Source organism: Pinus tabuliformis, chromosome 9, assembly GCF_031772625.1.
Source record: "Pinus tabuliformis cultivar Carrire ecotype Pingquan chromosome 9, CPIR1, whole genome shotgun sequence".
NCBI classification, from domain to species: Eukaryota; Viridiplantae; Streptophyta; class Pinopsida; order Pinales; family Pinaceae; genus Pinus; species Pinus tabuliformis.
The window spans coordinates 1,235,548,836-1,235,576,111 of NC_142307.1; the positions used below are offsets into that span (position 1 = coordinate 1,235,548,836).

Consider the following 27,276-nt stretch of genomic DNA (forward strand, 5'->3'; position numbering starts at 1 on the left):
ATGCATGTGTTAGGGTCCTATAATTTATAGGATCAATGATCATTGAGCATTTGCTTTCAGTATTTCAGATTGTAAATAATGTAGTTTTCTGCAAATGATTTCCCAAAAAAAAAGAGATAGAAAGACGAAATAAAAAATGAAAAGAGGGTATAAATATAAAAAGAAAAGAAATGATAAATGAACCCCACAAAAAAATGAATAAACCTGATAATCATGCTAGTTTAAGTGTCACTACTAGCCTTCTTGCTTTGTAAAAGAATAAAATAGATGAAATTGTGTGCAGCTTGTTTAAAATGCCACAATCCCATTCTGCTTGAGACATACAATTAAATCATGCCCAAGTTGTTTTCAATTTATGTCAATTAGGTTAGAGTAAATAACTTATCCAAACAATTTAATCTTCGTTAATGTTAGATAGGTAGAAATAGGTGAATAAAGTTAATCCAACTGTTTAATGTGGATTAATTTACATGATTAGATTAGTCTAGTGTTTGAAATAAATAGCCTTTGTCTCTGAGGATAAAAATTGAAGGGGTTTGCATACCCAAATGCACCCACATTTGATTTTATAGCATTAGATTAGGCAAATGATGATTTTATGTAATATGTCCGAAGTATTTCCATTATCCAAAGTTTGCACTTTGGGTTATGTATTATGCACCGAAACATTTGGCGGGCCCTCATGTGTTAACTCCCCCTGCACTTCACCATCACTATTGCCAACATCTGACGGCCCACGACATTTTTCGGACCTCCCCCCCCCCCGAAGCAACAAGGTTTAATGACAGGGGGGTGTGTGTCCGAAAAGTGGTTCACCGCTCCCCGACGTGGTGCCACCAGGTGAGTTCGGAACTCCCCCCCCCCCCCCTCCATAAACAAAATACCACCACACCCCCGCTCTGAAAGAGGTATTGCCTTTCCTGCCTATCTTGCCTTCCCACCAACAGTTACATCCAAATCCCGTCATCGCCGCCACTCCCGTCACGCCACCTCACCCTATGTCTCGTCACTCCCGCCAACAATCATGCTCCACATATCCGCCAATCCCCACCTGCCACGTCTAAGACTATTCCAACCTCCATTAATCTCCTATCCATTTGCTCGCGCCATTACAGGGACTTTAATGTCTAAAGAGACCGTTAATCCAACGATTAAGGCCCAATCACGGCAAATAAATATGACATTCATCACCACAATTACACCTTTCTTTCCCTATTCAATCAATAGTGTTCCCATCCTCTGTGCTGTAATTATTTCCGCAGCATTCCTATTACCTATCATTCATCAATTGACAAAGGCCCGCTACTCTGAATTCCCGTCATTATCTAACACACAGTGACTTCCTCTCGCTACAATCTTCAATTTCCCAACCTGCGATCACCATGGCACCGAAAACTATTGTTGTGATCAATCTAATGCTTAATCCCTCTATTGATCTCGACCATACCCCACTTCCAAACCAAGATTATAAAATCACTGAAACACAGTGCTAATTCGACTTGTTTGAATTGTGTTGTTGGTTCCGAGATAACTTCCTTGACCAATCTGATGAGATACACCTTTGGCAATCCAAACTCCCTCTGTTTGTTATTCCCCAATCCTATAATTTTCCTAAACTTTTCTTGAGATGTCAAGCCTCTTACTTTGAAAGTAAGAGGGCCATTATCTCCCCAAATGGTGAAATTATCTTCAGCATCACAGCTGACAACATTAATCAAATGTTGCAGGTTCCCCACTGTGATTCCCTCTCCCCTTTCTCCATTGAAGCTCTCAGAGAAATCTACCAGAAGTTAACTTTCCCCAAGAGAGTTGCCGTCTTTGAAATCTTCATCCCTGAAGACTCCCAACTCCCTAAGAAAAATCCCCCCATATCCCTCTTCTATGTTCCCTCAAAGAACAAGACATATTATTTCTATTTTTTTCTTTTATTCTTGGTTACTACTCAGATGAGTGGGTAGATGAGCCTATTCTAGGCTTTTTTTCCACCCTTTCTTCAAAAGAAGGACCATCAGTCACCTTTGACTATGGTCACTTCTTATCAAATATAATTCATGAACAATTCCTTCAGTTTTTAACTGAAGGAATGTTTAGATATTTATCCATTCTTATGTATATGTTTCTATTTTTCCAAGCAGATAAGTTTCCATTCTCAGTGTGGAAATTAGATTAGCAAGGAGAGCCACATGCAGTTGTTTTTTGACCTTCCTTAGTCAGAAAACAATCACAGGAGTACAACTTTTCAGAGGTTATAGATCAATTTGTATATCCAACCACTTGTGTGTTAAGTGGCCAGCAAGTTCCAAGGATCAATGAAGAAATCTGGAAGGTTCTGCAACTCAATGAACAGGTTAAAACAGGGGATTGGTATCTTTACCAATCATCACGGAGATTAGAGTGTATGGTTCAGAGTTGCCACCATACAAACAGCGCAAATACTTGCCCATGAGGATATTTGCCTTGGAATATATCAGGAAAATAATTCATTCTGATAATATTCATTTTGTCGCAACCAAGAAGAAATCCCAGTTCAAGATTAAGACACAAGTTGGACCATTTATTTGCAATAGTAGAGCAGCAAGAGAGGAAGCAGACCTCCTGCTGAAACAAATGAACTTTCCTCTCAGCTTCACTTGGTCTTATGACCCCTTTGGGGTAATTTCCAAGTTGAGAGTAGAACAAAAAACTACACCATATGTGCACACACAGAGGCCTGAAATTGAAAAGTATATGAACCAGCACACTTGGGTGGAAAACACATTGCAGGAGGCCGAGAAGCAGGTACTTTCAAGGATAGATTCAGAGACTCCAACACCCAAAGAGAAAATGGATAAGAGAGCAATAGAGGATGATTCTCCAGTCACCGAAGTCTCAGCTAAGGAATTTCAAATACACACTACGAAGCTCAAATCAGGCTTTGGTTCTAAAATAGAATTTCCATCATTGGAGGATACACAAGGCACTATTGTGCTCTCAGGTTTGAAGAATTTCAAGCTGGATAGTGGAACTATAGAATCTCCATCATCTTCCTCAATTACAAAAGACATTCTAGCTATTGTCCCTCAAACACTTGAAACTTTTACAGAGCAGAGACAATTGGACATTTTTCAAAGATACAAGGAAATCAAGTAGAGGAATGAGGTTATTCATGACAACATATCAACTCAATTCAGAAAGCAGTCCTCCTCCATTCAGCATAGACTCATCTCAGCATATGATACAGAGAAGGGAAGAATGCATATGGCATTTTTGCAGGCCCGGGTCACTCAACCAAAGTCAACAGCAGATTTCAAACATGCCACTTTTGAATTTGAGGCAAAGGATGTCCAACCTTTGGATCAAATAGATATGCACAGGCAGGTAGGAGAGATGGTATATTCAACTTTCACTCAAACTGCCATCACTGCCTCAAAACTATAACTTACTCTAAATAATGTGCAGTCTCAACTCAAATTGGAGAAAGTATCCTCATTTTCCAAAGATACCAGAATCAAATACTTGGAGGAAATGGTAGTCAAAGTAGGCCTTGATCCAGAAAATACAAAAGCTACAGAAGAAATAATCAGAAAGAAGAATGTTGATATTGCAACATTATAAAAGCAATTGAAGTTGGCAGCAACAGAAGACCCCCAGGCTAAAGAACTTGGAGAGACAGAGCTGCAAAAGGAAGAGATGCTAAAGCTTCTAGTTGAACAAGGTGCCCAAATTAAAACAATGGAAGCAGAAATGGATAAGCTAATAAAGGAGAAGGAGCAAAATTCACAACTTGTAGTTGTTCCTCTTGATGCAGTTGCAATTGCATCTCTACTACATACAGGAGCTCCTACATCAACTACTACAGCAGGAACATCATCCTCAACAGTGCATCCCACATCGGTTGTGGATGACTCAGTGTATGGAAAACATGACTATACAGGAAGAGGAGCTAAAGAAACTGAAACTGGAGATAAAGATTTTACAGGAGCAGAGTCTCAAGTTTGAGAATGGTTATTTAATAGAAACACAGGTAAATTAGCTATAAATACTTCAATGGTTGAAGTAGTAGAGGCTGATTTTTGTACGAAGAAACACTATTGTGTATCTTTTGCTGAAGCATCAACTGATTTTCCAAAGTAATACAGAAGCTCTTTCATAGGATTCATGTGTCAAATTGGTGGTGAAGTACATATATCTGTTATATGTGTTTATATCTCTCTATTTATAGCACATGATTATTTTCTAAAAATTTGAATTATTCAATAGATAAATAAAGGGAAAAATTTGTTTAAATCTACACTCTGCACCCGGCTACGAATATTTTCTATGTTTTCTTCTGATCTTTGAATATAGAATTTAGGTAAAAATGCTCTATATTTTAAAGTGAACCTTATTTTTTTCTTCTTCTCCATTTCACAGAGTTTAAAGAATCCAGTTAGTTTGGCTACTTTTCCTTGTGAGATCTATCTGTAGATACTCTAGTTAATCAATATTTTATGTATCAAACTCCATAGCCTAATGGAAATCTAAATTATCAACCAACCACTCAAATACAAATCAAACCCCCAAACTTCATAACTAGCCTTATATTCAATCAAACAAAGTTAAATCTTACAGAGAGAGCCCTCTCTGAAGCTGGCAGGGCTAGATCCTAGCTTTCAAAGTTGGTTTGTAGTTACCTTGGTGATTTTCTTCTGCAACCTGAGAAAATTACTAAGTGCTAACATTCTTGCAACCATATGGGGGAACTAAAAATAATCCTTTATTCCATCATCATAAGATTATTTCTCTAGTTCCTATATCCTTGTTTCAATGAATTTAATGATTAAGACATTGGAAATAAAGGATTAGCGGTTCTTTTACTCTTAAAAATTAAAAAAATCTAGCTCCAAAAAGAGTTTATACTCGAGCCAATCCTGATCCAGACCCACCTGAAATTCTAGACAATCCTGAAAGAATACTCAGAAGGAGAAGTTTAGTTGAAAGTCAGGGAAGCAATAGCCCCCTTTCAAGGGCCAATTCTCTTCCTAAGAACCTCGATACTATTCACGATATTCAGTTTGACCTACCTTTCGAGCATAGTCTTTTCAGGACTAAGTCTGAATCTTTTGTTGATCAAACAGTGGTTGATGAAGCCATTCTTCAACCATATAAACCAATAAGACCATCTATTGAACTTGATTCAGATCAACAAGCCCTTCAGGAGTTTGACAAGCTACAAGATCTTGTTTCAGCCCTTGATCAGGTTGTACATCAAGCTTACATACAACAGTCTGTTGAGCTCTCTGCTCTTACTATTGTTGCATCTGCTTCATCCTCCCAATCGGTTCATCCAACATCAGTTGGCCCTTCCTCTTCTGTAATTTCAACTACTCATCCAATAGTATCTCAAGTAGTCACTCAATTAATTCCCACAAATCCTATATCTTCTCCTCCCTTAAGACCAAATATCATGGTTGCTCGTTATGCACCTTTGGTTCTACCTGCACAACTGCATAATATGCCCCAAGACTCTCAGACTAGAATACCCTAGTTTGATGGTACTATTCCTTTTACTGCACAACAACACATTGATAGGATGAATCACTTCTTTGATCTTCACGAAGTAGATGAGAATGATGTAAAACTGAGGCTTTTTGCCCAGAGCTTAGGTGGAGAAGTCAGAAAGTGGTTCAAAGACCTAGCAGCAGGTAGTATAACTGACCTTGTTGTTTTTCACCAATCTTTCCTAACTAGGTGGGAAATTAAAAAGAGTCATCTACAAATCCCTAATGATTATAAAAACCTTAAGAGAGCTCCCAATGAAACTGTAGAAGAGTATTGTGACAAATTCAATATGGTTTATAACGCAATTCTCATTGCCATTAAACCACCCTTGGGCTTGGCCCTGATACATTTCCCAGAAGGATTCCATGTTGATATGGCCTATCAACTGAGCGAAAGAGATCCCTCCAACTTAGAGGAGATGCAAGCAAACACACTTAAAGTAGAGGCTAATTTATTAGCCAAGAAAGCTAAGTTAAAGGCTGAAAAAAGAGTAACGATAAAAGAGGAACCTTCATCTTTTGTTTCTGTTGATTATAAATTAGACAATCTACTGAGAACCATAGAGAAAATGATGGACATAATCAATATAACTGATAGGAATCATCAAAGAAAAAATCAAACCAGGAAAATAAGAAATCCAAACTATCAAAGAAATCAACCCTTGAATAAACAAAGAGACCAAAAGGGTCCAGACCAGCAGGTAATACCTCCTTTCCATACCAGCAGGTAATACCTCCTTTGAAGTAGCTGATAATACAGAGAATACTCAAATAAATCTATTAGGAGTAAATGATAATAACTATATCTTTCTTACTGAGGAAGATCAAGACCTTTTCATGTTGTCCCAAAATGAAATAGAACCTGAAGAAATAAAAGATTACAAGAAAGGCTTTGAATGTTATTATGGAAGTTCATAAACAATACAACCTCGGGAGTAGAAAAATACATGATACTCCTCCAAAGAAACTAGCTGAAACACCTGCCAAAAAGAATGTTGAGATTCTTACTAGAAAGAATCTTGATGTTATAATCCAGAAAAAACCTGACATTGCATCCAAAACAATTCAAACAAATGATCCCTCTACCAGCCAACCAAGAGATATACCCCAAAGAGATGTGGTTGATAAACTAGAAGTTGTCAATTCAAATAAAACACAGACATCATTTAATATAGAAAACGAATTGGCAAAACTCAAAATCCCTATTCCTTTGACAGAATTGATGAGTAAAACTCCTTATAGATCCCAGGTAATGAAAGCATTGAGCATAGGAGAAGGCACTGATACAGTTAATGTATCAGATGATCAACCTGAATTACTATTTGGCCCAGAAGTTGATGGCAAACTTCAAGAGGGAGATGTTCCTCCCTTTTATGTTAGTCTAACTATTCATGACAAAATATTACACAATGTTATGCTTGATTCAGGGGCTTCCCACAACCTTATGCTGAAAGTAATTATGGAGAAGTTGGGGTTAGATATTACCAGAAGATATAAAGACATGTATTCATTTGATTCTAGTCAAGTGCCTTGGACTTATAAAAGATTTATGTGTAAATTTAGTCCAAATCCCTGCCAAAAGTGTACTTATGGATATAGTTGTTGTCGATATCCCACCCAAATATGGAATGTTGCTTTCTCGTTCATGGGCAGCAAAACTCCAAGGAACTTTACAGATGAATATATCTTATGCAACAATCCCTGTCTTCGGTCAGAACATGAGACTCTATAGAGAAAAACTCATGAAATTCATGGTCACCACTCAAGATAGGCCTAACAATTATCCTATATATTCTGTTCATTCTGATTTGGACTCATTTATTCTTTACAATGATGTAAGCACACAGGAACAAATTCAAAACCATAGTACTGATTTTTGTCTCAATGTTGATGGTCAAACATTAATCACTGACTAGGATAATTCAAATGAAGTTTTGTGGAATTTGGGTTTTGATGGATCAGTGAGTAAAGGAGTTGGTGTTGGTGTATGGGTTTCTAATTCATATACTCATCACTCAGAAGGTCACTCCTACAAATTAAATTTTCAGTGTTCCAATAATGTTGCAGAGTATGAAGCCTTGCTCTTAGGATTACAACTCTTGAAGAAACTTGGTGCTAAATGAATTTCCATTCATGGAGATTCTGAGTTAGTGATAAAACAAATCAAAGGAGAATACTCTGCAAAACATCCTAGGATGAGAGCCTATAGAAACGTTGTGTTAGACTTTCTTGATTCTTTCATTGAATATAGTTTGTCTACAGTTTCAAGAGATCAAAATATATTGCCTGATGGTCTTGCTACTTCGGCAAGTACTTGTAAATTACCATTTCGTCCTACTCGTCCATATATAGTCAAAGTGAAGAATAGACCTACTGTACCTGATAACATTAGATACTGGCAAGTTTTTGGAGATGATGCTCAGATTGAAAACTTTTTGCAGTCTAAAGATGAATTTGAAGATACTAATATAGATGTAGAATTTGATATAGAAGATATTGTACAGACTAGTGTAAATAAATTAGAATTACATGTGATAAATGAAGAAAAACAAGAAATAGATATTTTACAACTGAAAGACAACATCCTGCCTAGAGGGCTTGTTCCTTTAGAAGATCTATTTGATTTCAATGATGTAGCTAAGAAGCCCAAAATTGAACCCACTGGAGCTGGTGTTGAGGAACATAACATTGGGACTGAACTTCAACCCAAAATGATCAAACTGTCTAAATCCTTACCTCTAGCTGAAAAGTTGAACTACATTAAATTGTTCAAAGAATACATTGATGTTTTTGCCTGGAGTTATGAGGACCTAAAATCCTATGACACCAGTATCATACAACACAAAATCCCATTGAAAGAAGATCATAAACCCTTTAAACAAAAATTAAGGAGGATTAATCCAATGCTTATGCCTCTGGTTGAAAAAGAGGTAAAGAGAATGTATGATGCAAAAATCATAGTACCTCTGAGATATTCCAAATGGGTGTCCAATTTGGTTCCCACTCGGAAAAAGACTGGTGAAATCAAACTCTGCATTGATTTCCGGAATTTAAATAAAGCCTCTCTAAAAGACAATTATCCTCTGCCTAAGATGGACCACATCCTACAGAAGGTAGTTGGATCCAGTAGGATTTCCTTGTTGGATGGATTTTCTGGTTATAACCAGGTCTTAGTACACCCAGATGATCAAGAGAAAACAACATTTACTACACCTTGGGGCACTTTCATGTATGTGAAAATGCCTTTTGGTCTAATGAATGTTGGAGCAACGTTTCAAAGGGCCATGGATTTTACTTTTGCTGATGAAATGGGTCATTTCATAGTTATTTATCTGGATGACATCATTGTTTTTTTGAAAACAAATGAGGAACACTTAAATCACCTGAGAAGAGTTTTTGAAAAATGTCGAAGATTTGGCATTTCCCTCAATCCTAAGAAAACATTATTCGGTTTGGAAGAAGGAAAACTATTGGGACACATAATTTTGAAAGAAGGAATCAAGATAGATCCCAGTAGAATAGAAGTTATACTGAAAATTAATCCCCCCGGAATTTAAAAGAACTTCAATCTTTTATTGGACAGATAAATTTTCTAAGGAGATTCATTCTAAACTTAGTTGAACTTTTAAAGAATATTACCAATATGCTAAAGAAGTATACTGAGGTGAAATGGAACACGAAAGCTAGACAATCATTTAACAGTGTAAAGCAAGTTTTAACTGAGGCACCTGTGTTAATTAGTCCAGATTTTACTAAAGATTTTCTAATTTTTTCATTTGCTTCAGAACACACCATTGCTGCAGTTCTCCTACAAAAGAATGATGAGGGCCATGAACATCCCATTGCTTTTTTCAGCAAAGCTTTGAGAGATGCAGCCTTGAAGTATGACATTATGGAAAAGCAAGCTTTTTCCCTGGTAAAGGCCATAAAAGACTTTAGAGTGTATATTCTCCATTCACACATCATTGCTTTTGTTCCAAGTGCAGTAGTTAAAGATATACTGACTCAAAATGATCCAGATGGGAAAAGGGGTAAGTGGATTGTTGTTATACTAGAATATGATATTGAAATCCGACCCACTAAACTCATCAAAGGTCAAGGGTTAGCAAAATTAATGGCATAATATAACTTGCATGCTTTAAATATCAATTTTCTGGCAATATTTAATGAACTAGATGAGTTGGTGACTCTAATGGTAGAAAAAGCTTTTGCTACCTCTCCCTAGTATGCAAACATTATTTATGTGCTACATAATTTATAAGCTCCTCCTAGTTTAACTAAAACAAAGGCTAGATTTATTAAACTTAAAGTTGTTAAGTTTTGTAGTTTGAATGAAAATCTGCACTGGAAAGATGTTGGTGGTGTTTTACTAAACTGTTTATTGGAAAACGAAGCAGATAAAGTCATGCTAGAGTTCCATGAAGGAGACTGTGGTGGACACATGTATTGGAAAACTACTGCAAATAAGATTATAAGGGAAGGTTTTTACTGGCCCACCCTATTTTCTGATATCCAAAAAAAAGTTACTCCATGCCACAAATGTCAAATATTCGAAGGTAAGAAAAAGTTGTTGCCTTTACCCTTGAGGCCTATATTTGTTGAAACTCCTTTCCAACAGTGGGGCCTTGACTTCATAGGAGAAATCCACCTTGCCTAATCTGCCCAACATAAGTTGATTTTGACGGCCACTAATTACTTTACAAAATGGATAGAAGCCATACCTACCAGACAAGCTTCTGATGCAGTCATCATTAAGTTCCTAGAAAACAATATCCTTGCTAGAATCGGTTGCCTTAGGAAGATTATTACTGACAATGTTGTAGCTTTCAGGTCAAAAAGGATGATAGATTTCTACAACAAGTATCAGATAAAATTGGGACAATCTACAACCTATTACCCTCAGGGAAATGGACTGACAGAATCCTCCAATAAAAGCTTGGTTAACATTATCAAAAAGTTGTTGCAGGGCAATAAAAAATCATGGCATATCAAGTTGGTTAATGCATTATGGGCAGACAGGCTTACTACCAAAAAATCAATAGGCATGTCTCCATATCAGCTAGTTTATGGGATAGATGCTTTTTCTCCAACCTCATTGGGAATTACTATTTTAAAAATGCTGCAAAAGTTGGAGGTGGAACCAAATGATTTACAGAGAAGAATAAACCAGACCATCCATTTACATCAAACCAGAGAAGTAGCTCATAAAAAAACTCAGTTGATCCAAGACAGCATCAAGAAAAAATTTGACCGAAGGACAAAAGCTGATGATTTTCAGATTGGTAATCATGTTTTGAAATGGGATTCCATGAAGGAAGAGAAAGGAAAGCATGATAAGTTCGACAACTTGTGGATGGGACCTTACATTATTGATTCTTACCAAGGTAACAAAGCCTTGTTTCTAAAGAACATAAATGGGATAGAAAAACCTAGAGGACCTGTAATGGCAGGATGCTCAAGCATTATGTTTTGCAGGACTAACAGAATGTTTTATATCACCATCATTGTTGATACCATTTATTTTTGTACTTTCATGAGTGGGTAGCCTATATCTCAAAGTTGAAGCCCATGGAGAAGGCCCTAAGTTTTGAGACATTTTGCCACCATAACTATAGAAAACAAAAAAATTAGATGTCGTAAATACTGAAGATAAGGACTCAAGGCTACTGGTCTACGGTGTTCTTGACACTTCACCAAGAAGTGCCATCCCCAGCTGGAGCCACAGTTAGGGTCCTATAATTTATAGGATCAATGATCATTGAGTATTTGCTTTCAGTATTTCAGATTGTAAATAATATAGCTTTCTACAAATGATTTCCAAAAAAAAAAAGATAGAAAGATGAAAATAAAAACTGAAAAGAGAGTATAAATATAAAAATAAAATAAAAAATAAATAAATGATAAATGAACCCCACAAAAAAATGAATAAACCTGATAGTGATGCTAGTTTAAGTGCCACTACTAGCCTTCTCGCTTTGTAAAAGAATAAAATAGATGAAATTGTGTGCAACTTATCTTAAATGCCACAATCCCTTTCTGCTTGAGACATACAATTAAATCATGCTCAAGTTGTTTTCAATTTATGTCAATTAGGTTAGAGTAAATAACTTAGCCAAACAATTTAATCTTGGTTAAGATTAGATAGGTAGAAATAGGTGAATAAGGTTAATCCAACTGTTTAATCTGGATTAATTTACATGATTAGATTAGTCTAGTGTTTGAAATAAATAGCCTTTGTCTCTGAGAATAAAAATTGAAGGGGTTTGCATACCCAAATGCACCCACATCTACGTTTATAGCATTAGAGTAAGCAAATGAGGATTTTATGTAATATGTCCGAAGCATTTCCATTATCCAAAGTTTGCACTTTGGGTTATGTATAATGCATTGAAACCTTTAGCAGGCCCTCATGTGTTAACTCCCCTTGCACTTCACCACCACCCGATTACTCATCGCCAACATCTGACAGCCCACGACATTTTTCGGACCCCCCCCCCCCCCGGAAGCAACAAGGTTTAATGACGGGGGGGGCGGGGATGGATAGGGGTTCGAAAAGTGGTTTACCGCTACCCGACATGGCACCACCAGGTGAGTTCGAACCCCCCTCCATAAACCAGATACCACCACACCCCCCCCTCCGAAAGAGGTATCGTCTTTCCTACCTATCTTGCCTTCCCGCCAATGGTTGCTTCCACATCCTGTCATTGTCGCCACTCCCGTCATGCCACTTCACCCTATGTCCCGTCACTCCCGGCAACGGTCTAGCTCCACATATTGCTAATCCCCACTTGCCACGTCTAATACCCTTCCAATATCCATTAATCTCCTATCTGTTTGTCCGCGCCATTACAGGGAATTTAATGTCTAAAGAGACCGTTAATCCAACAGTTAAGGCCCGATCATGGCAAATAAATATTACATTCATCACTGCAATTACACCTTTCTTTCCTTGTTCAGTCAATAATGTTCCCATCTATTAGTGTCAGTCTTTGAAGTCTTCCACCAGCGATCAAACATGCTCTTACAAAGTGATTTTAGGGTGTCAAGGTCAAATTTTGTCATTTCAGTGAGTCTTCAAGTAAAATTTGGTCCCTGGGTATTAGGTCTAGGATTGGTTTTCACTCCTTCCAAAGTCTTTCAAGTATTGGTCCATGTCACCATTCGAATGAGTGTACCATCATTAAAAGAGTTGTCATCATTATTTCATGTTCCAATGGGTCATTTTACACCTTGTTTGTGCTTCAGTTGTGCTCAGGTAAGGCTCAGTTCCCTCTCCTAGGGTTTTTGTTTCTAAGCAAGAAAAAATGAATTTGGAAAACGTGAGAGAGGTTTTTGTCCAAAATAGGCCAAGGAAGAAAAACCTCCTTCACTTTTTACACAGGTTTCATGGTTTTAGAGAAATTTCAAAAATACAATCACTACAAGAGAGTTGTTGCACCTCTGGAGTGACCTTGGTAAAATCATTTTTTCTCCTAAATGGAATGACCAAATGAATTGCTTGATGAGTCAACTGATAAGTAGACAAAAATAGCTTTCCAATGAGCTATCATGAGCTCAATTTGGAGTTGAGGAAGACCTTCAAAAGTTGACTGCAACAACACTCTGCATTTAGGCAGCCTCATTCTGCACATTTTGACCAGTCTTGGGAGATTGGACTTTTGACAGGGCAAATGAACTCCAAATTGAAAAATTCAAGATGTTCTGGAAAGTAGACTCGACAAGCTTTCCAACGAGCTATCCCGCACCCAATTTGGACACTAGGAAGGCCTTCAAAAGTGTCCTGCAAAAAGGTGTTGCGCATCAGAGGTCGGCGCTACACACCTAGGAGGTGCTGCGCACCTGGCAGCCAAGCCCCAAAACGCTTTAAAATCGCTCAATTTGCTTCAAATCTCTCAAATTACCTCTTTGCAAGTAAGTAAATCAAATCTTTCTTGTTGAAAAGGGTTTTGCATCAAGTCTTGGTGATTGTTTCACTCATAAAGTTAAAACCCTAGCATTCACCCAAACTGTCTCATAAAAATTAACAAGCTCACTTTCTCATCTGTTTTCCTATCTCATCCATTTGCTATTATTCTCTAAACCTCATTCCCTCATATATTTTTCCCAAATCCCATTCCCACATACAAATTTCCCAAACCCTATATATTCTCCCCAAAACCCTACATGCTTACTCCTACATACATCCCTAAACCTTACACTATTCCCAAACCCTACTCACTCCCTAAATCTCATTCACACTCCCATTCACTCTCACTTACTCATCCATAAAATCTCTTCATACTCATCTTTCATTCATTCACCCTATCTCTTCATTCACCACAAGAGATTGAGAATGACAGGGAAACTTGGCTTGAGAGGGTTAACATACACCTTGAGGGGCTGATTGAGAAGGCCAATAGAGACAAGAAGATGCTTCGCCACATGGCCTACCAATACATGACTCGCAACAAGATCTGTAACATAAGAATGAGGAAGCTTAGGGCTAGGTTGAGGAAAGCGTTAAGGAGAAAAAATGAGCATGATAAGTTGAAAATCTTAGCTGAAGCCTCACTAACCCATCAAAGCAACTAATGGTGGTGCCTTGTGCCAAATCTGGGCAAGTTTTGATAAATTTTTGTCATTTTCAAATTTTGGAATTTTGAAAACAGGAAATTGCCCTAGGTGGCGCTACGCTTTTCACTGGAGGACTTTTTGAAGAAATGGCTTATATATCTGGATTCAGCATGATGAGAGCATCAAACCCAGAAAATCTCAGCAATTTTGGAGCAAAACTAGGTCACCTAAAGGTCAAAAAACTACCAAAAAATGACCTCTCTGCCTCTTTTTGGACACACAAAAACAGCCTTGGGAGATTTCACTTTTGAAGGGGCAAATGACATCCAAATGCAAAAATTCAAGATGTTCCAGAAACTAGACAGGAAGACCTTTCAAATGAGCTATCTTGGGCTCAATTTGGCCAAGGGGAAGGCCTCCAAAAGTGGTTGTGAAGCGGCGCTATGCACCTAGCCAGTGGCGCTGCGCATAGAGCCAGTTTGCCCAAAAAATCTAGTTTTCGCCTAGTTTCTCTGCAAGTTGACTTTTTCTCTCTTCATGGATGAATTTATGATTGTAATTAATGCTATGCTATGTAAATGTAATTGAGAAATGATCTTAGAGGGTAGATTCATCAGTTTGAGTTGGTTTGGGGGTCAATGAATCAATTTCCATGCTTATAGAGGGAAGTTGTTCCGCTGCCTATATTCCTGTTCCTTGTTTGGAAATGGTTGTAACAGTTCTTTATCTCTTGGATTCGACCCCTGATGGCTAGCATAGGTGGTTTGATATATATATTATGTATTTTTTCAGTCATTAGTAAGGGTTGGACTCTCTTGGATGCTCTGAGCTATATTGTACACCTTTATCAACAGTTTGGCAAGGAAATAAACTAGGATTTGCAGCTATTTTTATGGGATACTTGTGGTAAAGTGTTTTTGCATAGTTTCTCCTTTTGTTATTAGTTTTTCTCATGTGTTATGTGTGCCACAATCTAATTCATTTCTTCTAGCTGAATGATATCAAGATAGATAGGTAGAATACATTGTTTACAGTGCTTTGCCTTGGGAAACCATTCAGTTTTGATGTTTTCGATTGTTTGAGAAAGATACATGATCTTTGCATGCTCTCCTCAGCTCCTCAATAGTCTCAGACCTCTCATCTCACTCAATTCCAAGTGCCAAAACACCTACCTACCTCACTCCATAGAACACCCTGCATCCTGACTTGATTTCTTAGACCCAAAACTACTTGCTCCATTTGATCCAGCAACAAAACCAACAAAATCAATCAAAAAACCCTAGAGCTACTATACCTAGCCTAAAATCCATATTTGATCCAGTGATCTTGATTGAGATTGTCAAGAAGAGAGCCCTCTCCCGACCTGGTAGGGCTAGCTACCAGGTTAAGTGTGGTTTGTGGTTACCCTAGAATTGCCTCCCTTCAGCATGAGGTCAATCTAGGCTCTAACATAGTGGCGACCATACTGGGGAACGTAGTGTTATGTTCCTCAGTAAAATGTATCAAGTTTAGATCTGATTGTTGATAGTGGACAACGATCAGACACCGGAAGGCTGAAATCATTCACCTGGAAACTCTAAATCGGTTTCGAGATTAGATCCAAGGACTCCACTGAAGGATGAACCCGACCAGAAAAAACATGAAAGGACAATATGGAAAGATCAGGTATTAAAGTTGGAATTTTATCCAAGACATTATGTTCTTTGTTATAAATTATTTCTTCTCTTTTTCTGAGAATGTCAAGAAGGCTTTACAAAGTATATTGTATTAGAGATAAGATCCTAGACCTGTATTTGATTCTTTCCCTTTGAAGATTGTGAATACCAAATATTCGCATGCCTTTGATCTTGATCAAGACCGTTCTTTTGAATCTTGTGATGACCGTCTTCAAACTGACGAGCATAAAGAGACCAAGACTGATTCTACACCTTTTGTATATACTCCTATACCTTGTAAAATTCCAGATAGATATAAGCCTCTGATTGTACCTCCTATATCACATGCTTTCCCTAAAAATCATTACCTATATCTACCAAGATTTGATGGTGACTATGACAATATCACTGCTGAGAGACATGTACTGAATTTTGAGTCTTTTCTTGACCTTTTTGAAGTTGATGAAGAGGATGTCAATATTAGGTTTTTTGCTCTTTCTTTGCAAGGCAAAGTCAAGAGTTGGTTCAAAACTCTGCCTGATGCGAGCATCTCAGATTTCCAGCAGTTCGTCAAAGTTTTCCTTGACAAGTGGGTGGTCAGACAGAACCCTTTCTTGATTATAGGAGTATAACCAGCTGAAAAGACAGCCAAGAGAGACATTAAAAGAATTTTCTGCCAGATTTAACCAAGTTTATTGTTCGATGCCGGTTAATATAAGACCTCCTCCTGGATCCGCTCTCTTGCACTTCCCGGAAGCTTTTGATCCGGAAATGGAATTTCAGCTAAGAGAAAGGAACCTTGCAACACTTCAAGAGATGCAAAACAGTGGAGTAGATGTAGAGGCTAATTTGCTGATCAGAAGGGCAAAGTTGAAGGAAGAAGAGATGAAGAAAATAGATCCAGAAGAATCGACATCTTTAGAGGTAAAGCTCGACATTTTGGTAAGTGCAGCGGAAGAGATGATGCAAAAGATCACCACAAGGAATGAGTATGATGTTCAAGACCATGGCTCGCTGATTGAAGAAGAACAAGTTGCTGATCCAAAACATTTTCTTTCTTATCCCAATTGTCATAGATCTGATAATGATTGTTTTTAGATCATCTTGGAGAAGAAAGATCTGTTGATCTGACATGTATGCTTGATGGTGTGTTTTATACTGATGATTTGCCTAAGTTTGATTAGTATGATGATGATTATGTTCTCCAAACAGAAGCTTGTCTTGCAGACAAATCAGCCGCTGGTTTGTGGAAGGAGGATGTTCACTTTCAACAGTTTGAATACAGTGATCAGCGGTGGCATATCAGCTATGGAAGTGAGGAGGAAAGTGCAGAAAATGTTGAAGTGAAGGATCTTTGCCTTTTTGTTTTACTTCGTTTCAGATCATCAAAGACAACTTTTGTGCAATCAGAAATCAACCGTCAATAAGTTTGGATCTTGACCATCTAGAGGGCAAGGAAATCCTTGTTCAAGACTTCTCATATCTAGATTTGCAGCCCCCGAATGCCATTGATTGTCAAGTTGTAGATGAAGACTTGGAAGCTGGAACATATGATCAAATGATGCAAGATGATTCCCTACCATTCTATTTTGAATCATTTCAGTTTTTGAAGGGAATTTTGCATAGTATATCTTCAAATGAGCAGCCTGTAGAAAATCATGCAATCTCATTAGAACCAACAAAAAATGGGTTGCAACCAGTGTTCCACGGGGACGCGTCCCCCAGGGTCGGGTGCGCGCACCCCTCGCACCCCACGCACCCGGGACGGGGAGTCTATTGGGGGTGCGTTTCCCCAAGCACCCTTTTTGGGGAGTCTTGGGGAGACGCAAGGGGGTGCGTTTCCCCAGTGTGGGAGTCTAGACTCCCCAAGACTCCCCAAAAAGGGTGCTTCTGGGCGTCCCCCTTCAGTATGGGAGTCCAGACTCCCCAAAAAGGGTGCGCTTGGGCGTCCCCCTTTAAATTTGTCTAATAAGACTTAAAAATTCAAAATTCAAAATCAAAAATTCAAAACTCAAAACCATTAAATTTTATTTTTTTTAAACTAAATAACTAAAACTTAAAAGTCTAAAAAAAAATTAAAATTAAAACTAAATAACTAAAACTTAAAAGCCTAAACCTTAAAGTTAAAAGCTCATTTCATTTCAACCCAAAGTCATTTCCATTTCACTCTTAACTATTTTTGAGTTTGAACTTTGAAACTTTGAGTTATATAGATTTAGTGTTCAAACTTTGAAAATATACTAGTATGTTTTGCTTTCAATTTAGATTCTAGAATGATGGATGATGAATTTAGTTTTTAAATCAATGTAGATTGTAGAATGATGAACCATTGAATGATGAATGATATCGATCAATGTATTTGAATATTTTATTATTGATTTTTATTTTTGTTTTTCGAATCTCATGGTATGTATGAATAATAATTAATTCAATAATGAGACTTGTCACTTGAGTATGTCATATGAATGATGTATGTATCAAAATGAATGATGAGGATGGATCAATGATTCAAATTTCAATTGTCTATTTAATATTTTTATGCTTTCATTATTGAACAGTGAACAATGAATATGAACTTGAATTATATATATATATATATATATATATACACCTCGACGACTCCCCACACCCCCGAAATTTCCCTAAAATTTGAGGGTACTCCCACACGTCCCCCCTGTGCGTCTCCCCGCACCCGCGTCTCCCCGCACCGGAGTCTTGGTGGAACATTGGTTGCATCAGTCTTTTCAAGTTTTTCACGATCCAATAGCTGATGTGTTGGATGATGTTTGCAGTCAAAGTCCTTCTCCATTCGCTGACTTTGAGCTTGAAAAAAGTAGTAATACAAACTGGATCCAGCAACCGGTTTCTTTGTCATTATCAACAGGAGTCTTGTCACAAAGCTCAATTGAAAGTTTGCATTCATGGTACGAGGAGAAGAAAAGTAATCCATTGGATGAGCTAAGTCCCAGTGCACATGAATTTCAAGATCCTAATGCAGTGTTTTTGGAGTCAGATAGAGAATCCATATTATTCAACGGATCTGTTTACAAGTTCTTATGGGAGTTGCCTTTTAGTAGTTCTCTCTTGTTGTTCATAAACAAGCACTTGCGGAGAATTCAAACAGCAACCAGAATGCTTACTTGGTTGCATTGGTTGTTTCATTTCACTTGATCAAGTGATGAATGGAACAATTAGAGTAGGTTTTATTGAATAAGCTTCATTTTGAGCATATTTTCCAGTTTGTCAGTTATGTTTTAGTATTGAGTCATTTTCAAGTCAGTTTGTGTCTTTAAGTCATCACTATTCAGTCATGTAATTTCAGTTTGAGTTTGTTTTGACCCCATTGCCCAATGGATCAGGCTACTAGGTTTACAGTGTTCTTGGCACCTCCAAGGAGCTACCATCCCCAATGGAGCCAATGTTAGCCTGAGGTCAATCTAGGCTCTAACACCATCCTCTGTGTTGTAATTTTTTCCGCAACATTCCTATTGCCTATCATTCATCAATTGACAAAGGCCCGCTACTCTGAATTCCCGTCATTATCCAACACACAATGACTTCTTCTCGCTACAGTCTTCAATTTCCCAACCTGCGATCACCATGACATCGAAAATTATCGTTGTCATCAATCCAATGCTTAATCCCCCTATTGATCTAGACCATATCCCACTTGTAGACCAAGATTATAAAATCACTGAAACACAGTGCGAATTTGACTTGTTCGAATTGCGTTGTTGGTTCCGAGATAACTTCCTTGACCAATCTGATGAGATACACCTTTGGCAATCTAGACTCCCTCTGTTTGCTATTCCCCAATCCTATCATTTTCCTAAATTTTTCCCCAGATGCCAAACCTCTTACCTTGCAAACAAGAGGGCCATTATCTCCCCAAATGGTGAAATTCTCTTCACCATCACAGTTGACAGCATTAATCAAATGCTATAGGTTCTCCACTGTGATTCCCTCTCCCCTTTCTCCATTGAAGCTCTCAGAGAAATCTACCAGAAGTTAACTTTCCCCCAGAGAGTTGCCATCTTTGAAATCTTCCTCCCTGAAGACTCCCAACTCCCTAAGAAAAATCTCCCATATCCCTCTTCTATGTTCCCTCAAAGAACAAGACAAAGTATTTATGTTTTGTCTTCTATTCTTGGTTACTACTCAAATGAGTGGGTAGATGAGCCTATTCTAGACTTTTTGTCCACCCTTTCTTCAGAAGAACTATCAATCATCTTTGACTATGGTCACTTCTTATCAAATATAATTCATAAACAATTCCTTCAGTTTTTCGCTGAAGGAATGTTTAAATATTCATCAATTCTTATGTATATGTTTCTATTTTTCCAAGAAGATAAGTTTCCATTCTCAGTGCAGAAATTAGATCAGTAAGGAGAGCCATAGTCAGTTGTTTTCTGGACTTCCTTAGTCATAAAACAATCACAGGAGTACAACTTTTCAGAGTTTATAGATCAATTTGTATATCCAGCCACTTGTGTGTTAAGTGGCCAGCAGGTTCCAAGGATCAGTGAAGAAATTCAGAAGGTTTTGCAACTCAGTGAATAGGTTAAAACAGGGGATTGGTATATTTACCAATCATTCACAGAGATTAGAGTGTATGGTTCAGAGTTGCCACCATACAAACTGCCCAAATATTTGCCCATGAGGATATTTGCCTTGGAATATATCAGGCAAATAATTCATTCTGACAATATTCATTTTGTGGCAGCCAAAAAGAAATCCCAGTTCAGGATTAAGACACAAGTTGGACCATTTATTTGCAATAGTAGAGTAGCAGGAGAGGAAGCAGACCTCCTGCTGAAACAAATGAATTTTCCTCTCTTGGGGTAATTTCCAAGTTGAGAGTAGAACAAAAAACTACACCATATGTGCACACACAGAGGCTTGAAATTGAAAAGTATATGAACCAACACACTTGGGTGGAAAACACATTGCAGGAGGCTGAGGAGCAGGTACTTTCAAGGACAGCTTCAGAGACTCCAATACCCAAAGAGAAAACAGATAAGAGAGCAAGAGAGGATGATTCTCCAGTCATCGAAGTCTCAACTAAGGAATTTAAAATATACACTAAGAAGCTCAAATCAGGCTTCGGTTCTAAAATAGAATTTCCATCACTAGAGGATACACAAGGCACTATTGTGCTCTCAGGTTTGAAGACTTTCAAGTTGGACAGTGGAACTACAGAATCTCCATCATCTTCCTCAGTTACAAAAGATATTCCATCTACTGTCCCTCAAACACCTGAAACTTCTACAAAGCAGAGACAGTTGGACATTTTTCAGAGATACAAGGAAATCAAGTAGAGGAATGAGGTCATTCATGACAAAATATCAGCTCGATTCAGAAAGCAATCCTCCTCCACTCAGCATAGACCCATCTCAGCATATGAAACATAGAATGGAAGAATGCTTATGGCATTCTTGTAGGCCCAAGTCCCTCAACCAAAGTTAGCAACAGATTTCAAACATACCACTTTTGAATTTGAGGAAAAGGATATTCATCCTTTGGATCAAATAGATATGCACAGGCAGGCAAGAGAGATGGTATATTCAACTTTCACTCAAACTGCCATCACTGCCTCAAAACTACAGCTTACTCTAAATAATGTGCAGTCTCAACTCAAATTGGAGAAAGTCTCCTCATTGGCCAAAGATACCAGAATCAAATACTTGGAGGAAATGGTAGTCAAAGCAGGCCTTGATCCAGAAAATGCAAAAGCTACAGAAGAAATAATCAGAAAGAAGAATGTTGATATTGCAGCATTAAAAAAGCAATTGAAGCTGCCAGCAACAGAAGACCCCCAGGCTAAAGAACTTGGAGAGACAGAGTTGCAAAAGGAAGAGATGTTAAAGCTTCTAGTAGAACAAGGTGCCCAAATTAAAGCAATGGAAGCAGAAATGGATAAGCTAATAAAGGAGAAGGAGCAGAATTCATAGCTTGCAGTTGTTCCTCTTGATGCAGTTCCAATTGCATCTCTACTACAGACAAGAGCTCCTACAGCATGAACATCATCCTCAACAGTGCTTCCCACATCAGTTGTGGATGACTCGGTGAAATTAGCTCAGTCTATAGAAAACATGACCATACAGAAAGAGGAGCTAAAGAAACTGAAATTGGAGATAAAGGTTTTACAGGAGTAGAGTCTCAGGTTTGAGAATGCTTATTTAACAAAAACACAGGTAAATTAGCTATAAATACTTCAATTGTTGAAGTAGTAGAGGTTGGTTTTTGTACGAAGAAACACTATTGTATATCTTTTGTTGAAGCATCAGCTGATTTTCCAAAGTAATACAGAAGCTCTTTCACAGGATTCATGTGTCAAATTGGTGGTGAAGTACATCTATCTATTATATGTGTTTATATCTCTCTGTTTATAGCACATGATTGTTTTCTAAAAATCTGAATTATTCAATAGATAAATAAAGGGCATAATTTGTTTAAATCTACACTCTGCACCCGGCTACGAATAATTTCTATGTTTTCTTCTGATCTTTGAATATAGAATTCAGGTAACAATGCTCTATATTTTAAAGTGAACCTTATTCTGTTCTTCTTCTCCATTTCACAGACTTTAAATAATCCAATTAGTTTGGCTACCTTGCCTTGTGAGATCTATCTGTAGATACTCTAGTTAATCAGTATTTTATGTATCAGACTCCATAGCCCAATGGAAATCTAAGTTATCAACCAACCACTCAAATACAAATCAAACCCCCAAACTTCATAACTAGCCTAATATTCAATCAAACAAAGTTAAATCTTACAGAGAGAGCCCTCTCTGAAGCTGGCAGGGCTAGATCCTAGCTTCCAAAGTTGGTTTGTGGTTACCTTGGTGATTTTCTTCTGCAACCTCAGAAAATTATTGAGTGCTAATAGCATGAACATAGATAGACAAGAGACACAAAATGTAGGCTATTAGCCAAGGCCAAAACCTCTCACTCTTTGAGAGGAAAACCCACACAAATTCTTCTTATAGAGATTCCAATTGATGAATGCCAAGACCAAGGCCCTTGACCTATTAGCCACTCCAAGACCACGACACAAGTTCTCTTGACAGCCTCTTCTTGACTCCTCTTCCACTTCGACCTTCTTAGCAATGAGACCTTGTTGCCACTGAGATCTTCATCACTGCCTTGACAACACTGTTTCCTTCACCGAGCCCTTATCACTGAGATGGTACCTCAACACAATAGTATCATCAACAAATTGTGGTTGCAATGAACTATTATGTCACCAATACTGTCTTTCTACACTTGATGTGACACCAAGACAGAGAGACTCTTCACTGTAAGGTAGCACCGAGCTTATCTCTGTCAACTTGTACCCTTGACCAAACCCTTTTACTAAGATAGTCTTCTGCATTCCATACAAATTGTTGACTTGCAATAGTCCATCCAAATTTCAGAATGATCCGAGTTTCTCTTGACTGTAATCTCACTCGTCCTTCAAGGAGATCCGAATTGTAGCCTTGGTACTAGGGATCTAAACTTATCTTTGTTCTTTCCATCTGAAAATATCAGAGAGATGCCCAAAAATTTCTGACTGTGGAATAGGCCGAGGTCCCTATATATAGTAGTATGTCCATCATATTAAGCCGACATGAATATATGAATAGGTGTGTCTCCAAAATGGTGAGTTGACATGAGTTTGTTACTCCATCTTGAAGCCAACATGAAGAGGACTTGTGCTTGTCGTTGGAGGATTTCTAGACAAACTAATAGACTTGTATACATTTTTCACATCCCCGAGAAGGTTTCTTCATATATGACGTTGACTCTTTGACTTTACTGACAAATCCTAAGGTGTCAATAAGAGTCGTCTAAATAAAATCTTTTGCTCATGAAACCCATGAAACAAGCATTACAAAATAATTTTATTTTCTTCTTTACATCACTTTACAAAAGTCACAATTACATGTCATTATGAAGACCGAACCTAGTTACACTTTTCAACACTTTAAACAAATCATCTTGTCATTTTCACTATAAATTCCTTTTTAGGAATTTCAGACAATAAATTTTTGGGATTATGAGGGTGTGCATTACATGTGATATAATTTTCTATTGTTGGTTCAATACACTTTTGGAAATATAAAGTGTGGAAATACACTTTTGGAAATATAAGGTGTGGAAATTAGGGATTTTTAATAGTCCTCAAATTAGACCCAAACAAATCATCTTGCAATTTTTTGTATATTCTTTTCTGCGAAGTTTTATATAGTGAATTTTTAGGAACCTGATGAAACCTCACAAAGTACTTGTGAACATTTTCAAATTCTTATTCGCGATAATTTTCAAGCTATAAGCTTTGGAAGTTAGGGTTTTTCTTCTATACATAAAATTAAGAATTAAGGTTAATATGGCGTATACTAGTGAGGAAAAGTTAGCAATTGAAAGGGATATCCATTGCTATGGATTATATTTCACATGAAGGATCATTACCATTGTTCTACTAGCAAGGAATTAGTTACTTAAAAAGTAGTACATAACACCAAAACCAGAATTCATGGAGATATAGTCAAGAGTTTTACAATTTATAGCTCGTAATATATTAATAGAGATCTGGAACATCTAGCATTGGAATTGCAAGAACGTAAATATCACACTTTAAAATATCTGGTTACTTCTGGAAATGCAGGAGTTTTCAACATAGTTCTCCAAAATACTTGAGAATGACAAATAACTCTGGTGTGTAAAGCCATTACATTTAGATTCAGACATTCTTTGTATAAGTAAACTTGGAATCAGCTAACAGTGTAAAATTTATCTGATTAGTTCTGGAAATGCAAAAGTATTCGGTATAGTTCTCCAAATCACTTGAGAATGACAAATACCTCTGGTATGTGAAGCCATTACAATTAGATTTGGTTCTTGATATCATTAAAATTGGAGTCAACTAACCGTTGTGTTTTCTCATTTTATTGTGATGGATATTTAGACTGCAGCTGCCTAAGGATGGGACTAATCACATCCCAGTTGAAGCCTCGGTACTGAAGCCATCTCACCATTCTTGTCTTCCGTGTCTCCAATGAAGCATTTCCTCCTCGAAGCCATTGTTTTGTTGCTTGAGATATGAGATGTGCCTTGGCTGACTTCGACATGCCCCATTTTTTCTCTTTATCCATTTCTTCTTCCTCATCTTCACCATCACCTTCTTCATCAAGGAAAACATGTTGAAGAGCTCTTTCAATATGTGCTCCACTTATCCCTTTTGACACAAGTGCCTGATTCAACAATGCAATCGACATATAATTTGATTAGGATAGATTATTGCCTGGTATTAGATGCTGAACAACTGTTCTATTAAGATTTTTCACACCCTTAATGTTATGCCTAAATAGTGATGCAATTCACATTTGTCAAACATATGATAAGTTAATTGTAATCTTCACTAATGATGCATTTAGAAATTTTGAACTTAAGATACCAACATATAATCCCTATAAGCCCGGAGGGTTAGCTCAATTGGTTGAGTCCCCGTTGTTAAGGCACTTTTGCTATTGAGAGATCACGGGTTCAATTCTCTCGACACTCTCAGGGTCAGGCTCTGTGGTTCAACTGGTAGGAAGTGATCCCTTCAGGGGATCTGCCTGTTACAAATATTTTGTGGATGTAATGGTCACTGATCTCTGGGGTTTGTGAACCACATAGAAAAAAAAAGCATATAATCGCCACAACTTTATAAATTTTGCATAGAAGACATATGGAAAGTTATACAACATAAAATTTAACGATAATTTATTAGAAGGATCAGGGGTATTTTATAACTGCAGAATAAACTCATAATGCCATTGTATGCTTGCTTGGTAACATTCATTTTTATATACTTAGTTTGAAGCATGGCATCATACTGTCTATGATTTTATATATTACAAGGTTCAACTATCCGTCTCATGCATTTCGGTATTTCCTTGAATATGCCAGACTGAAAAGGCAACAGAACCTGCATTTTCACTATATGCAGCAAAGGATAAGGGGTACATCGAGAAACAGGGCAGGAATGCTGACATGTAGTCAGCTCCCTTTCCGATCAAGCTAAAATGATACTATCAAGAGATAAAACAAATCAAGAAAAAGAGCCTTACTACTTTTATTCGCTTTGGGACCCAACCTCTGGACGACCATCTGGACTGGGAAAACATTTCTGCATAGGCATAATCGCTCTGCATCCCACTGCAATAAATATGATCATTAAGAAATCACAAAAACATTACAACTAAGAGATACATATTTGACACACCTGCGACTGTTCTACAGATAGCCCACACTTTAACAAAATATCGTTTGAGGCACAAAAGTGATGACGTCTTCAGCTTTTACAATAAGATGCACTGACATCTAACAGTGAGCCTGAAAAACCATGGGACAGAATTTATCCACATTTACTAAATCAACAGATGGTTTCTTGAAAAATTAGTTAATAATGATTAGTTAGCAGAAGAACCACTGCATAGCTTTCAACCCACTAGGTAACTACACTTATCACCATAAATGGTTTGTACAGTTCTAATATTAAAGTTTTAAACTAACCCTAAATGCAGTGGAAGATGTTGAGCAAGAAATACTAAAATGTCATGCCTGTAACACCATAATAATTAACTACCGAATAGCCTAAATGTTGAAATGTGGTTGTCATTGATGTCAACCCAAGGAGCACCAAAAGATGTCCCACCTTTGTTGACCAAAAAGACATGGCAAATCACAGTTTTTTGAGTCACGACCATCTTTGTTGGATTCTCCTCGCCGACCAAAATCCGGTGGTATGTGGCATGCCACGAGATCCTCATGGTTTGGGAGTTATGCTTATTTAAAGATGATGCCCCCATCAAGTAGGCGAAAAAACCCCAAATAGAAGATGATATGGCAAAATGCTAGTGGGCAAATTTGGAAAAATAAATTATGGTACAATTAATTAATAAAGGGATTACAATTCGAATTTGTTAGTGGAGAGAAGCTTTGGCTCCAAAATATTTTGAATTTTAAAGATTTACAATAACCCTCTAAATTTTCAAATAATTCCCTCCTTTTGGGATTTCGGCTGGCCCTTATGAACCTCTCCAAATCTATATAATGGCATTTGATTTGCTCTCAAGCATAGGAAAATCAACGCACATCTCTTGAAGAACTTTGCTCTGAATTTGATCTTTGGCCCTGTGGAATATTGCTATATCCAATTACAGGCTTGATTAAGAGACGTTCTGGTTATGGTTTTTGGGTAATGAACTTTCAAGGGTTACATTGGCCTTTCTATTGCAGGTGATCAAACACAAACTTAGCCGCAATCCTAAGCAGCCCTGTTTCGTTCTCTACTGTGGCTCTCGGCCTTGTTTGAGGCATCATCTCTGTGCATAGAGATTTGGTCATTTATCTCTGTGGTTCATCAAAAAGGAAGAGAATTGTTGCTTTGAACCTTGCTGGACTATTATTCTTGGCATTTTGTGGATGTGTAAGTTTGTCCATCCGTTTGTTCTGTCCGTTAATAAAATAATATAACAGGAATTAATATTGACATATACTTAAAAATGTATTAATAAT

General features: G+C 37.5%; 1 protein-coding gene across 1 annotated transcript in view; it reads right to left on the reverse strand.

Annotated features, from left to right (window-relative positions):
• Positions 1 to 24,361: 24,361 nt before the first annotated feature.
• LOC149153018 (uncharacterized) overlaps positions 24,362 to 27,276 on the reverse strand; it is a 206,223-nt gene continuing 203,308 nt past the window's right edge. The window contains exons 4-5 of the mRNA XM_089439688.1: positions 25,827 to 25,914; positions 24,362 to 24,965 (exon numbers count right to left, since the gene is read on the reverse strand). Of these exons, the coding sequence (XP_089295814.1) occupies positions 24,660 to 24,965; positions 25,827 to 25,914 (394 nt within the window). The 3' untranslated portion in view covers positions 24,362 to 24,659. The remainder of the gene's footprint in view (positions 24,966 to 25,826; positions 25,915 to 27,276) is intronic.